The following is a 13,324-nucleotide window of genomic DNA, read 5'->3' on the forward strand; positions in this document are numbered from 1 at the left end:
ATGTGAATAAGGATGTTATGAACATGGGTGTACGCAAAGCATATGTACTTTGATCATCTGTAGGTGGGGGTAGGGAACAAACATACCTAATAAAGTGCCTGACATATAGTAACATCTAATCTATATCTATTGAGTTGGGCACTGTCCTTGCCCATGAGGAGAGGGCCACCAAGGAATGGCTGGTGACCTCATACTGGGGGTCTTCTTTCTCCCAGATCAACACAGGGATGGTTGGGCCAGTGGCCAGAGAGGGATCTGGGGGCTCAGACCCTGCTGGGAGCCCACAGCACCTGGATGGTATTTAAACCCAGGGTGGCTCAGGGAGTTAAGCATGTGCCTTTGGCTCAGGTCATGATCCCAAGGTCCTGGGTTCAAGCCCCACATCAGGCTCCCTGCTGAGCAGGGAGCCTGCTTTTCCCTCTGCCTCTGCCTGCCACTGCCTCCTTGTGCTTGCTCTCTCTCTCTCTCTCTCTGTTAAATAAAGAAATAAAATCTTAAAAAAAAAAAAAACAAAGCCAGCCAGGGGGTGGATGAGCCTCTGGGGGAGGGGAGATACCTCCTGAGGGGCTCAGTGAACGGGAATATTAGCAACAATAGGCAGGAGAGTGCATTATTCAAGCTCATGGTTGCCCTCCCTCTTCTCTGAAAACCTCACAGATGCCTCTGAACCCTCCACTTTTGATCCCTCTCCTCCCCTAACTACTCTCTCGCCTTCTCCACAGGCTTCCTGTCACTGAGGCCTCTTCTAGCTGGGAGGGGATGGGGCTCCTAGGTGTCACTTTTTGACTGTTACCCTGCCCACCTCCTGCAGGTCCTCTGGGCTCAGGCTCTGCCAGGCCTTTTCTCCCGTGGCTGGAGCCTCCCATTCCGTGTCACCTCAGTCCTGCCCTCTTGCCCCCTCGCTAGCCATGGTCCGAGCCTGAGCCTGTCGAGGAGTCAGTCCCATCCTTACCATCCTGGGGGGTGTGGTCTCTGGCAGGGTTAATGATTGCTCAGGGGAGGAGGAGATGGTGCCAAAGTCTGCTGGCTGCTGCGCTGTCACAGGCCCCAGAAGGTGCCCGCTGGCGCCTATCCACCGCCTCCACAGCCCCTCTGGGGCACAGGTAGGGACTGCCCAGCCTGGCTGCAGCAGGGGCTCAGGAGACTTCTGGCCAGTGGTAGGGACCTAGTGGGGTTGTAAGGGCTGAGGTGGGCTCTGGGGGTCCCACCCAGCTGGGTGGGAGTGCCGGTACTGGGTTGGGTGGATCTGGAGCAGCTTCCCAGTCTGACAGTGAGGCCTGTTTCCTCTCAGTGCGGGGCTGGTACGATTCCCAGATTCTGACGGCTCCCCTCCCTTCCAAGTCCTGGGGTCATTTGGACACAGAGAGTTTTCTTCATAGGACAGAAGGGAGGCAGTTCCCTCAAGCAAGCACGGTAGCCTGCCTGGGCCTCTCTCACAAGAAGCTCAAGGGGGTAAAGACAGAGTGACTGGGCTTTCTCCCAGAACAAGGACAAAGAATGGGGCCCTGAGCTCAAATGCTTGGGTTCAGATCTTAGCTCCATCCTGGCTTTGTGGGGTTCTGTAGCTCTTTTGGACCTTGGTTTCCATATCTGTAGAATCAGGGCGGTCACAGCATGGGAAGGGAGCTGGGGAGCCCTGAAGCAGAGCCAGACCTCTGGTCCACCATGGATTTGAGTGCCACCTCAGCCAGCGCTAGGAAGTGTCTGGACTGGGGGCTGGCCCTCAGCTCTGGCTCATTCCAGACTTGGGTGCCAGGTGGAGACTCAGCAGAGAGCCATGGGCAGGGTAGGCCTAGGCAGGCACTGCGGGGCTGGGGCACCAGATGCCCAGCTCGGGCTCAGGGAACAGTGGGATCCAACTGATGGAAACCTGTGTGTGGACTCTGTGGGGACTCTATGGTTCTTAACCTCACCCCATTTCTTAGCAAGGACACTGAAGGGCTTGCCTGGGGAGTGGGGTGCTGGGGCCATAGAGCACAGTGAGTAAGTGTGATTCTGGATTGCAAACCAGGACCCTTTGACTCCATTATCTGTCTGCCGTTGAAGCAGTCAGGGTGATGAACACTGGAGGCGCCCCATGGCAGGGAGCCCGGTGCCCTTGGGGTCCACAGCCTTGCACCAGTGCTCCCTGGATGGGCCAGCATTTGCCCATGGAGTCGATTGGAGCCCAGACGAAGGCTTGCCCAGGGACTCCAGGGATTCCTGGATTTTTTTTTTTAATTTTTAAAGATTTAATTATTTATTCATGAGAGATACACAGAGCAGCAGAGACACAGGCAGAGGAAGAAGCAGGCTCCATGCAAGAAGCCCTATGTGGGACTCGATCCCGGGATTCAGGATCATGCCCTGAGCCAAAGGCAGATACTCAACTGCTAAGCCACCCAGGCATCCCTAGGGACTCCTGGATTTAAAGCTAGTCTGGATCTAACACTGTGTCCCTTGCTCTTGGATATCACTCTTTGAGCTACTCTGAGCCTCAGTTTTCTCACCTGGACCCTGGGACAATAATTCCTACAGCTAGAGCACAGCTGTGAGAAGTAAAGAGCGGAAGTGAAAGTATGTGGTGAGCTGGAGGTGGTAGTGGCCGTGGTGGGCAAGTTAGCTCTTGGGTGGCCTGTGGGTGATGAGGGACACTTTCCTCTCTGGTCCTTCTGGAGGCCTTGGGCACATCTAGTATCCTTACTCCCAGTCTGGGAGATAGTCTGAGAGCCCTGGACTGTTGGGACCTGTGGCTGGTGCCTCCTCCCACTGGGGCCAAGGATCCAGTGCTTCCAGGGCCAGGGCGAGGGAGCCTCCTTCCAGCCAGAGGGGCCTCCCTGGGGCCCTGCATGTATCATGCAGCCAGCAAAGGTTGAGAAGCACTCTCATTCACCTCTGTGCCCTTTTTTGCCCCTTTTCTAAGCAACTTTTTGAGAGTAAGGAAAGTGTGGGAGGAAGGAAGCTAGAATTTCTAGAATGTATAGAGTCCTATTTTTTAGAAGGCAACCTGAGAGATGGAAAAGAGGAAAGAAGAGCCTCTGCATGTGGCTGCATGATATTGGGGCTGAGGAGAGACTGCCTCCTTTGAGCCCAGGCTACCTGGTGTAGCAGAGGACCTGGGCAGATGGTGTAGCAGAAGCCCGGGGTGGATTGGCCAGGGCACCGTGAAGGCCTTTCCCCAGTCCCAGACCATAGGCAACTCCATTCAAGTCTTGTTCATTTGCAATTGCTCTGTCCCCTGCCCCTGCTGGGAGACCAGGAACTTAGAGGCCAGAAGACGGCCCACCAAAGCATAAAGAGTGGCAGGGCACCTGACCAGGCCTTAGAGGATAGAGAATTTGCATATATGCAGACAAGGGAAAGGGTTCTGGGTGCAGGGGGCAGCACATGCAAATGCCTGGGGGGAGGAAAATAGAGGGTGTGGACTGAGAACAGGGGCATTTAGTGCCACTGGACCACAGGACAGGGAAGGGGAGCAGCTTGTTGGGAAGAGAAACCTAGGACCCATGAGGACTTAGCCTGCGGGGCCCAGGGGCAGGAAGTGTATCCCTGCAGCCAGCCAGAGCCATGGCAGAGGTTTGTGCTTGGGAGTAGCCATGCCCAGTGGGGGAGGTTTATTCTTGTTCCTTCTCCAGCTCACACGGGCCCTGTTTGCATTTTTCTCAAATGACCAAATCCAGAAATGACACTCTGGACCAAAGAACTTTGGCCTCATTACGATCAAATGAGTGCGTGTGTGTAAAAAGTCTCTAACAAGGGGCCAAGACTGAAACTCAGGGTGGAGGCCAGAAAGAGCACTGGACTGGGTGGGATGGGAGTCAGAGGGGTGGCATCCAACTTTGCCCCCAGCTGGCTTGGAGACATTGGCAGGAGCCTCATCCTCCTTGAAACTCTGATGTAAAGGAGGTTGATAGCCACCTCTCCCTTCTGGAGGGATGGTCTGGACCAGATGCAGAGGCGAGACTTTGGGTATGCCTTACTCTGGTGTAGAGGGTCATTGCTGTTGCTCTGAGTAAGGATCAGAAGGCTTCTTGAGGCCCCTTGAGAATGGGAGGGGAAGTTGAAAGAAGCTTCCACGAGCGATAAGTGTAGCTGGCTATAGGAAGGGGACCTCAGTGACCCTGGAGGATGAAGCTACCAGTGAAGGGTGCTCTCCCTCTACCTTGTCCTTGGGAGCCCTGCAGTGTCTGGGGGAAGTCTGGCTGATGAGGAAGAGAAAACCAGAAGCTGGGAAAGAGAGAGCACAGACTTCCTGCTTTGGGTTCTGATCTCATTACTGACTGGATGATGTCCCTTCTGCTCCTGGATTGTGATGTGCTGAGGTGAATGGCACAGGGTACAAACTGCCAGGCATAGCATATGGCCCATCCTTGCCAGCTTCCTTCCCTAGGAGGAGTGGGTCCCCAGGGCAGGAGTTTCCTCTTTTCCCAATTGTACTTTGTCATGGTGAAAAGCACATGTTGCATGCCTGTGGCTACATACTTACTCACTAATTGTCCTGTGGCTGCTGAGTCACCTCTGAAGGAGAGGAGGCAGGAGAACAGAAGAGGTGAGGGGTGAGGTCCAAGATTGCACAGCAAGGGGAAGTCAGGGCTAGCTACATCCAGCCAGTGTAAATGTGCCCGGGATTTTGCCACGTGGTGGATGCCAGCAGCCTACCACCATCACCAGTGTCCAACTCCACCTGTGGGGCTGCTGCACGCTTGCCGCTGCCACCCCTCCCCCCATGGGCTGCCACCAGCTCCATCTGCCTCTCCACCCTCATCATCACAAATGTTACAAGTGCATCCGTCCCCACCTCATCACCACCACCACCATCATTGCTTCCATCCCCACTGTTATCCCTACCCCCAGGCAAACTGATGTCCTGGTTCCAACCCCACCTCCATGACTAGCTCCAGGACTGCCTCAGTCACTACATTTGACCTCAGCCACATCAAGCCAGCACCCTCCACAGCACGGCCACCTGTTTCTCACGGAGGACTGGGAGTAGCAGTCATAAGGTGAAGATGACCCCACAATAGGCAGAAGGAAGGGATTTGCATTTGCTGAGCACCTTGTGTGTGCTGAGTGCTGAGCTGGCAGGGTCTATTCTCATTCATTCCTCCAACCCCTTATGACTCCTTAGGGTTGTCAGTCCCATCTTACAAATGAGGAAATGGGCTCAGAGGAGGGCGCGAATTGCCCAAAGAGCCTCTGTTGCTTCTCTTGAGGGTCTATAAGCAATTTGCGTCTCTGACCTTTAGTTTCCCCATCTGTAAAGTGGATATAGCGGTGCCTATCGTGAGTGTTCTCGTGTCAAGTAGTGCCCAGCTCAGTGTCTGGCACAGAGTAGATCTTCCTTATGTGGTAGCATTGGTGCTCACTGCCATAAGGCTTAACAGCCCCCACTTAGGCAGTCCATTGAGGTATTCCATTGAGATGTTGGTGACATCTTTCTTGACCATTCCTTGGTGTTTCCACGCTTAGTTACTTCCATTTTCCATGATCATAAATAACCACTCGTGATGAGCAATTTGCTGCTGAAAGAGCTTCCTTATTTTAGGTTTGTTGGGTTACCAGGTCAGAAAGGACAAATATTTTGAAGGTTTGGGGTTCACAGCTGAACTGGGTTTTTCCCCTCCTCCTGGAGCCCTGGCAGAAGGTGAAGGTTGCACTCTTCCCTCTGTGCATGGGAGAGACCCCCTCACTTGTAGCTGTGAGCTCCTTTGAGTCTGTTTCTTTGTCTGCAAAATGGGTTGCCACAGAGGTTAAATTACGTGAATTTCAAATGTCCTGCCTCCAAAATATCTCTCTATTCTTGCCTCTTAGTCTCTGTCACTCCCCTGGTTAAAACCTCGAAATGACCCCTCTATTTTCCTTAGAATACAGCAGACCATCCACACCGAGTCTTACAGGGTCAGGTACCGGCTGCCTCTGTCTGCTTCCCTATCCCTGTTTCCCTCCCTGCCCTTCTCTCCCTTTGCTCCAGCCACAGGGCTCCTCTTTCCAATTCCTAGAACACACCCAGTTCTTAGGTGACCAGGTGCCATTCTCTCATGTTGACCGGGCAACCTGGAGCAACCTTATAACAGTGCTTGCTTTAGTAGTGTAGTATGGAACTGAATTTTTTTTCAAAGATTTTATTTTTAAGTACTCTCTACACCCAACGTGCGGCTCCAACTCACAATCCCCATATCAAGAATCTCATGCTCCACCAACTGAGCCAGTGGAAGTACCCCCTGGGTACTGAATTTTAAAAATTTAAATAATACTACAAGATTTATAATAACAATTAGCTTCTGAGTTTCCTTTTCCCATTATTTTTGTTTGATTTGGCTTGGATTTTTCAGTGTCCATCACTGGTGTACAGGTTTCTACAATTTGTTTTTGTATTTGCCAATTTCCATGGTGTAAATACTTCCACCCTGGCTGATTTCAAGCCACAAATATAATGCCAACCAGCTTGTAAAATTCTTATAGCTATGGCAGTTTTCATTAGCATCTCCAGCATGCTATGGCATCTGTCTTCCCTTCAATGTCTGATGGTCCTTGTTCATGACTAAGAACAAGGCTCTAAGTCCAGTGGGGTCCCTGGGTTGTGGGGGAACTTTTCTTTTGGAGGCCACGTCATAATGTGACCCAATGGATGCCCCACATTTCAGAATCTGTAGGTTTTTTTCTCTTGAATGGGTCCATTTTCTTTGTTTTTCATTTCTGGTGGTTGGAGGAAGTGCTCTATCATCATCTGCCAGTGCTTTTGGGACGGAGATGGGGGTAGGGGCTGAGAGGGTCACCATTTGGTGTGCAGTCTTTCACTTAGCCACCTGTTTTGTTGTGGTGCCCCACCTCTACCAGGCCTAGTGCCCCGGGGACAGATCTTTCTGATTCAGCCTCTCCAGAAAGGAGGCTCTAAGTATATTTTCTAGTGTGTGTGGGAGGGTGGGGTGTCAGCTCCCTCACTGCATGGATGGGGGGAATGGTGTCTGGGAGTCCAATGGCTTCATATGCAAACTTTCAACCAATTTTCCCGCTTTTAGGCCACCCTGCACCTCTGTTTCCAGGAACTTCTAGAACCTTCAATCCTTGGCCTTGCTGGGCTTTTGAGCTGGAACCTGTGGGTGCCATCCCTACTCTGGTTATTTGTTTATTTATTTATTTATTTATTTATTTATTTATTTATTTATTAAAATTTATTTAATTTATTTTTAAAATTTATTTTAGAGAGAGAGAGAAAGTGAGCAAGCGAGCACAGGTGGGGCAGAGGGAGAGGGAGACAAGCATATGCTACACTGGGCAGGGAGCCCGATGTAAGGCTCTATCCAGAACCCTGAGATCATGACCCAAACCTAAAACAAGAGTTGGACACTTACCCAACTGAACCACCCAGGTACCCCCTACTCTGGTTTTAACTATCATTAGCTTGATAAGTTGTTCATCTTTCAATTCTTTCTTTTTTTCTTTCAAACTTCTATAATCTACCATCGTTTTAGTGGTGTTTCAAGTGGAGATGAATGCTGATTCCTCCATGCTGAATAGGGAGCTTTCTCTTCCACTCCTCACAGATTGTCCTTTTCTTGTCCTTCAGACGTGTCACTTCCTCAGAGACTCTGCCCTATGCATTTCCATTATTCACTGCTGTGTAACAAACCACCCCAAGACTTACTGGCAAACAGCAACAGTCATTTATTATATTAGAAATCTACCATTCGGGCAGGGCTTAGACCAGATGGCTCGTTGGGGGGGTAGAACATCCTTTTTGGGATGGTTTATGCACACAGCTCCCTCACATGGTTGGGTGGATGTTGGCTGTTCACTGGGAGCTCAGTTGGGCTGTTGGCCAGGGTCATGAGTCTTTTCAAGAGAGTGCTGGGGCTTTCTTGTAGCATGGCTGCTGAGTTCCAAGAGAGAGTGTTCCAAGAGACTAGAAGGGGAAACTGCCAGTATCTTTGGGCCAGAGCCTGGAAACTGGCATGGCATCACTGGAGCCATATTCTATCAGTCAGTCATGGGGCCTGCCCAGATGTCTTAATCATAAAACCAGTGGGATTTTTAATTTATGGAGATGACTGTGTAATGACATTGAAAAGCTAAGGCCATTGAAAGATTTTTATTAGAGGAGAGGGCCTGCCATGCCATGTAGGGCCACACGGGGAAGCATTCGGTCAGGACGTGGGAGGAGAGAGGAGAAAGCGTGACCCAGAGCCTTAAAGCATTTTCCATGGGAAGGAAGGTAGGAAGGAGGCTGCAGGTCAGGCAGTGGAGCAAGCTTAGGATTGAATAGTTGGAATAATTTTGGCAGGCTATAGGGGTCGTCCTTAGTTGTCCAGTGCTTGGCTCTGGGGTGACTCAGGGCAGGGAGAATAATGACTTGGTGTATGAGTTAGATGAAGGAGGGAGTTGGAGTGTGGGCTCTGGATTGGTTGGTTTGTACAGGAAAGGAGTGTTTGCAGGCAAGTCATCTGCCATCTCTGGGAATCAGCTTGCCTGGGGAAGGTTGGCAAGGCGCCCTGAGATGTTAAAAACCTCATAAATAGAATGAAAACGTAATGAATGTACCAGATTCAAGGGGGGCAGACATAGTCTTCATCTCTTCTTGGGAGTAGAGTCAAAAGGTTTGTAGCCCTTTTTATCTGCCATACTGCCTGAAGTAGCACCTCTTTTATGCTCCTACAATGGCCACATTCCCTTTCTTCATAGCATGAATGCAGCAAGCAGTCAGCACTTCATTTACTTGCTTAGAGTCTGTCTTTTTCCCAAAAAAATATTTTATTTGTTTGAGAGAGAGAGAGAGAGAGAGCAAGAGTGGGGTGAGGGGCAGAGGGAAGCAAATTCCCCGCTGAGCCCAATGCGGGGCTCAGTCCCAGGATTCCAGGATCATGACCAGAGCCAAAGGCAGACACTTAACCAACTGAGCCACCCAGGCACCCTAGGGTCTATCTTATTCACTAAGCCTTGAGTTCAGTGAAGGCAGCACCTTGGCTCTTTTTCTTGCAATTATTCGCCCAATGCTGAGAACAAGATCTAGCCTTTAGGAGACGTGCATAAATACCTATTAAAAGAATGAATGAATGAATCCAGGTACCCAGCACATAGCAGGTGCCCAGGAAATGTCAGTGGATATTTAAAATTATCAACCCTCTTATGGCCATGAGAGGCATGAGAGGTGAAGATGGACATAGTTAGAAATGAAGCTGGGGGGATGCCTGGGTGGCTTAATGATTGAGCATCTGTCTTCGGCTCAGGACGTGATCTCCAGGGTCCAGGATCAAGTCCTGCATTGGGCTCCCTGCAAGGAGCCTGCTTATCCCTCTATGTCTCTGCCTCTCTATCTCTGTGTCTCTCATGAATAAATAAATAAATAAAATCTTAAAAATAATGAAGCTGGGGAGGGAGGTGGTGTCAGGTGTGGATGGTCTATGGAAGCCCTTTTATGGAGTTTGGGCTCGGGCAATGGGGAGCCATCAAAGGGCTTTAAACAGAGGAGGGAGGTCATCAGAGGGGTTGAGGAAGGATTACTTGGGCTAAGTGAACTGGTTTAAAGACCCAAGGGAGGGAGGCCTGGAGGGGGGGCTGAGCCAGGGGATGGGGGAAGGTGGCCGTGAGTGTGGCTACTGTGGGATGGAGGGAAATGCCAGGGCACTCCAGAAAAGGAGAGCCAAGGGTGACCTGAGCAAATGGGTACATCCCTGAGGCAGGAACTTGGGAGGAGGGGAAGGTGGCATGAGGGAGAAGACTTCTGGGTTTTGATGTTTCATTGTCAAGGTTCAGCTCTGGAAGTCATTTTTACTCTGCTATCTCTTTCTCTCCCCCTTGGAGGACCCCATTTTTTGGAATCAGCCAGAGATTGGGGTCATTTCCTCTTGGTTCTCCCATAGCTTTGGAGTCCTTCCCAAACTGACCTGACCAGGTAACCCTCCTGCTGTGGAGCATCTCACAGGGCCAGTGTTCCATGGAGCACACTTTGGGAAAGGTGGCAAAGGCAGCTATTAGATGTGTCAGCAAGTAGGACAAAGGACCCTGTCTACCCATAGAGCCTCTGGATTGTCCTGGTTAAGTCACTGTCCCTCTTTGGGGACCTGATTGTGAAGGATGCTATTAGCTTAGACACTTCACATAGGCAGGGTAGAGTCATGGTTGGGGGAATGAATTCTGGAATCCAAAACTCGTGTTCAGAGCACGGTCTTGTCATAGATTCCCTGTGTGCCTCAGGAAAGCCCTTTCTTCTCTCAGCCACCTCATAGTTGCAGGGATATCAAGATTATGCATATAACATGCTTAGAGCAGTACCTGCTACACAAGGACCCTGAATTCTAGAGCCAAGTTTGGGTCATTCTCAAGCTGGAATTCTAGACCACGCTCAGCTACCTTGCCCACCCCTCTGGGGTCCCCCTCTAACTTTATTCCTCCACCCTGGAACATCTGGAGAGTGGCAGCAGGTGATAGGGACCCTGGAAGGGTAGTGGTGGGCAAGCCTGGCTCAGACCCTCCCACCAAAGGGAGGGAGGCCTAAGTATAGTTGCCCCTTTACTGATGCGTCTTCCCTTGGTCTTTTCAGACATAATGGCGTGGCCGTGGCTATCCTGCCTCCTGCTTCTTACCCTCGTGGTATCTGGTGGGTGCCTCCCCTCCCCTACCAGAGTAGTACTAATGTGGAGATCCTTGGCAGGCCCTCCAGAAGAGAGGGGCACTGCTTCATTAGCAAACCCCCAGTTCCCATGACCCAGCTCCATGCTTGGCTGCCCTGGGGAGGTCTAGGGAGGACCCCAGGCGGGTGAGCTAGGCTGAAGGTTGGGACTGGTGTGGGCTCCCATTAGGGTAGGTGGGGAGTAAGCTTTGTAGGGGCATCTAGGTGTTCCAGTGGTCTATGTTCCTACAGTGGAAGCCAATGTGGCCCCGACATTCTCTGGAAACATGACAAGAGTGAATTTGCCTGAGGACCTACCAGTGGGTGAGTAACCATCCCTGTGCACAGACTGTGCCAAGCCCCTACCCAAAGAGGGCCCCAGGGACTCCCTTATGGGCTGGCTTCCCATCCTTGCATTTCCATGGCTCATCATGGGGCAAAGGTGGCCTGAAGGGAATTTTTTCTAGAAGTTTGTTTTCTCCTCTTCAGTTTTTGTGTCAAGGCCCTCACACAGTGTCAAGTAACCAAGATACCCCATGAGAACATTCCTTCTGTTACCCATCCCATCTCTTGCTGTTGTTTCTGATACCCAGAGGAGAGAGGATCCACCTGAGACCATTCTTTCTCTTCCACCTCTCACCTTCCACCTTCCACCTCTTGCTAAATTTCCTCCACCCCCAGCTTTTCTCCCTTCTAAACAGGGAGTAGGTTTCTGGCTCAAAGACTTTTACACACTTCTTGCCAGAAGTTAATAACAGTGCTTCACTTTATTTATTTATTTATTTATTTATTTATTTATTTATTTATTTATTTTAAATTTATTTTAAAGATTTTATTTATTTATTCATGAGAGACATACAGAAAAAGAGAGGCAGAGACACAGGCAGAGGGAGAAGCAGGCTCCATGCAGGGAGCCCAACGTGGGACTCGATCCTGGGTCTCCAGGATCACACCCTGGGCTGCAGGCAGCACTAAACTGCTAAGCCACCAGGGCTGCCCCTCAGTGCTTTACTTTAATTGCCTTTGTTTATAGAGCTACTTTCTATCTATGGCAAGTGAAATGGATTTCTATTTACAGCCACAATCTAAAGCTTGCTTCTATTTTTTTTTAATTTTTTTTTTTTATGATAGTCACACACACAGAGAGAGAGAGAGGCAGAGACACAGGCAGAGGGAGAAGCAGGCTCCATGCACCGGGAGCCCGACGTGGAACTCGATCCCGGGTCTCCAGGATTGCGCCCTGGGCCAAAGGCAGGCACCAAACCGCTGCGCCACCCAGGGATCCCTATTTTATTTTATTTTTAAAGAAAGATTTATTTATTTATTTATTTATTTATTTATTTATTTGAGAGAGAGAGAGAGAAGGAGAGAGGGGGGGAGAATGCAAGTGGGGAGAGGGAGAGAAAGAACCTCAAGCAGACTCTACACCAAATGCAGAGCCCAAAGTGGTGTTTGATCCACTAACCTGAGATCATGACCTGAGCTGAAACCAAGAGTCAGATGTTTAAGTGACTGAACCACCCAGGTACTCCTAAAACTTGCTTTTAAAATAAATGGATTTACATGAAACGATAAGTCAATTAAAAGAAGGATCATAAATAATGAGACACTGGATATGGTAAAGATTGTGGTAGTGTACAAAAGGGAATGAGATTTGGAAACATCGTTTTGTTGGAAGCCACAGGGACTGAATTCCTAATTCTTAGCAGGCAGGATATGGGTTGGGGAATCAGAAACAAAAGATGACTCTAAAGAAAAAAAAAAAGACTCTATTCATTGGGATACAGGCTTGGCTGAGCATTACAGACCCCAAATAACAAAGGTATAAACAAGGCCAAGGCTGATCATTCTCTCATATAGCCATCTGTATCAACAAGTCCAGGGCTCTCTGGGGCTCTGTTCCATTAGACTGTTCCCTGCTCTACACTTTTGGTGTCTGGCATTCTCCTTCCATCTACAGGCTCTGCCCTTCCCTAGGCTGTGGCCCTCATCCACGTGGTCCGAGAAGGCTCATGTCACACCCTATTCCAGCCAGCTAGAGGAGAAAGGGGCCCCTCAGGCTTGGCCCTTTCTCATAATGATAGGCTCCAGATTTTACACACTGCTCTTTTCGCTCACTTCTCATCGGCCAGAACTTAGCCACCTATCCACACCTAGCTGCAAGGAGACCTGGGAAATGAGGTCTTTATTTTGGTTGGCCATGTGCCCAGCTCAAAATCTGAAGTTCTCTGGCTCTGAGAGAAAGGAAGGGTGTGAATATTAGGGGACAATCCACAGTCTTTGTCGTAGCATCGGAATTAGGATCTCAGATAGCTAAAGCTACCAGAAGACACAAGAGACTGAATCAAAGACAGTGAAACCCAGAGTTGGCCCTGGGATTCAGAATCCCAGACTGGAGTATGTGAGGAAAGGATGGGGGATAGACTTTGTAGGCACAAAGACCACATACATTTGGGTGTGGTTGCCAGGACAGCAAAAATCTGTTTAGGGTTATATTAATAAAGATTTAATGCCCAGGATGAGGGAGGTGATGGTCTCATTACACTGAGATGAGCACCCTGGAAGACTGGGCTGAAGTCAAACTATTTGGTATCTATAAATGTTCTTTGTCCAAAAGAGAAGTAATGTATATATGTTAATGATATTTACATATATTTTCATAGCTGTTTGGTCATAGATAAAACACACACACAAAAGTCAAACGAACGTCACAAATTTTATAACTCAAAGGCCCTCAAG

General features: G+C 49.7%; 1 protein-coding gene across 1 annotated transcript in view; it reads left to right on the plus strand.

Moving 5' to 3' along the window:
* Positions 1 to 1,018: 1,018 nt before the first annotated feature.
* The window catches only part of CDHR2 (cadherin related family member 2), a 36,122-nt gene continuing 23,816 nt past the window's right edge, over positions 1,019 to 13,324 (plus strand). The window contains exons 1-3 of the mRNA XM_055325878.1: positions 1,019 to 1,103; positions 10,517 to 10,573; positions 10,838 to 10,909. Of these exons, the coding sequence (XP_055181853.1) occupies positions 10,522 to 10,573; positions 10,838 to 10,909 (124 nt within the window). The 5' untranslated portion in view covers positions 1,019 to 1,103; positions 10,517 to 10,521. The remainder of the gene's footprint in view (positions 1,104 to 10,516; positions 10,574 to 10,837; positions 10,910 to 13,324) is intronic.

Source organism: Nyctereutes procyonoides, unplaced genomic scaffold (assembly GCF_905146905.1).
Source record: "Nyctereutes procyonoides isolate TBG_1078 unplaced genomic scaffold, NYPRO_anot_genome, whole genome shotgun sequence".
In the NCBI taxonomy this organism is placed as follows: domain Eukaryota; kingdom Metazoa; phylum Chordata; class Mammalia; order Carnivora; family Canidae; genus Nyctereutes; species Nyctereutes procyonoides.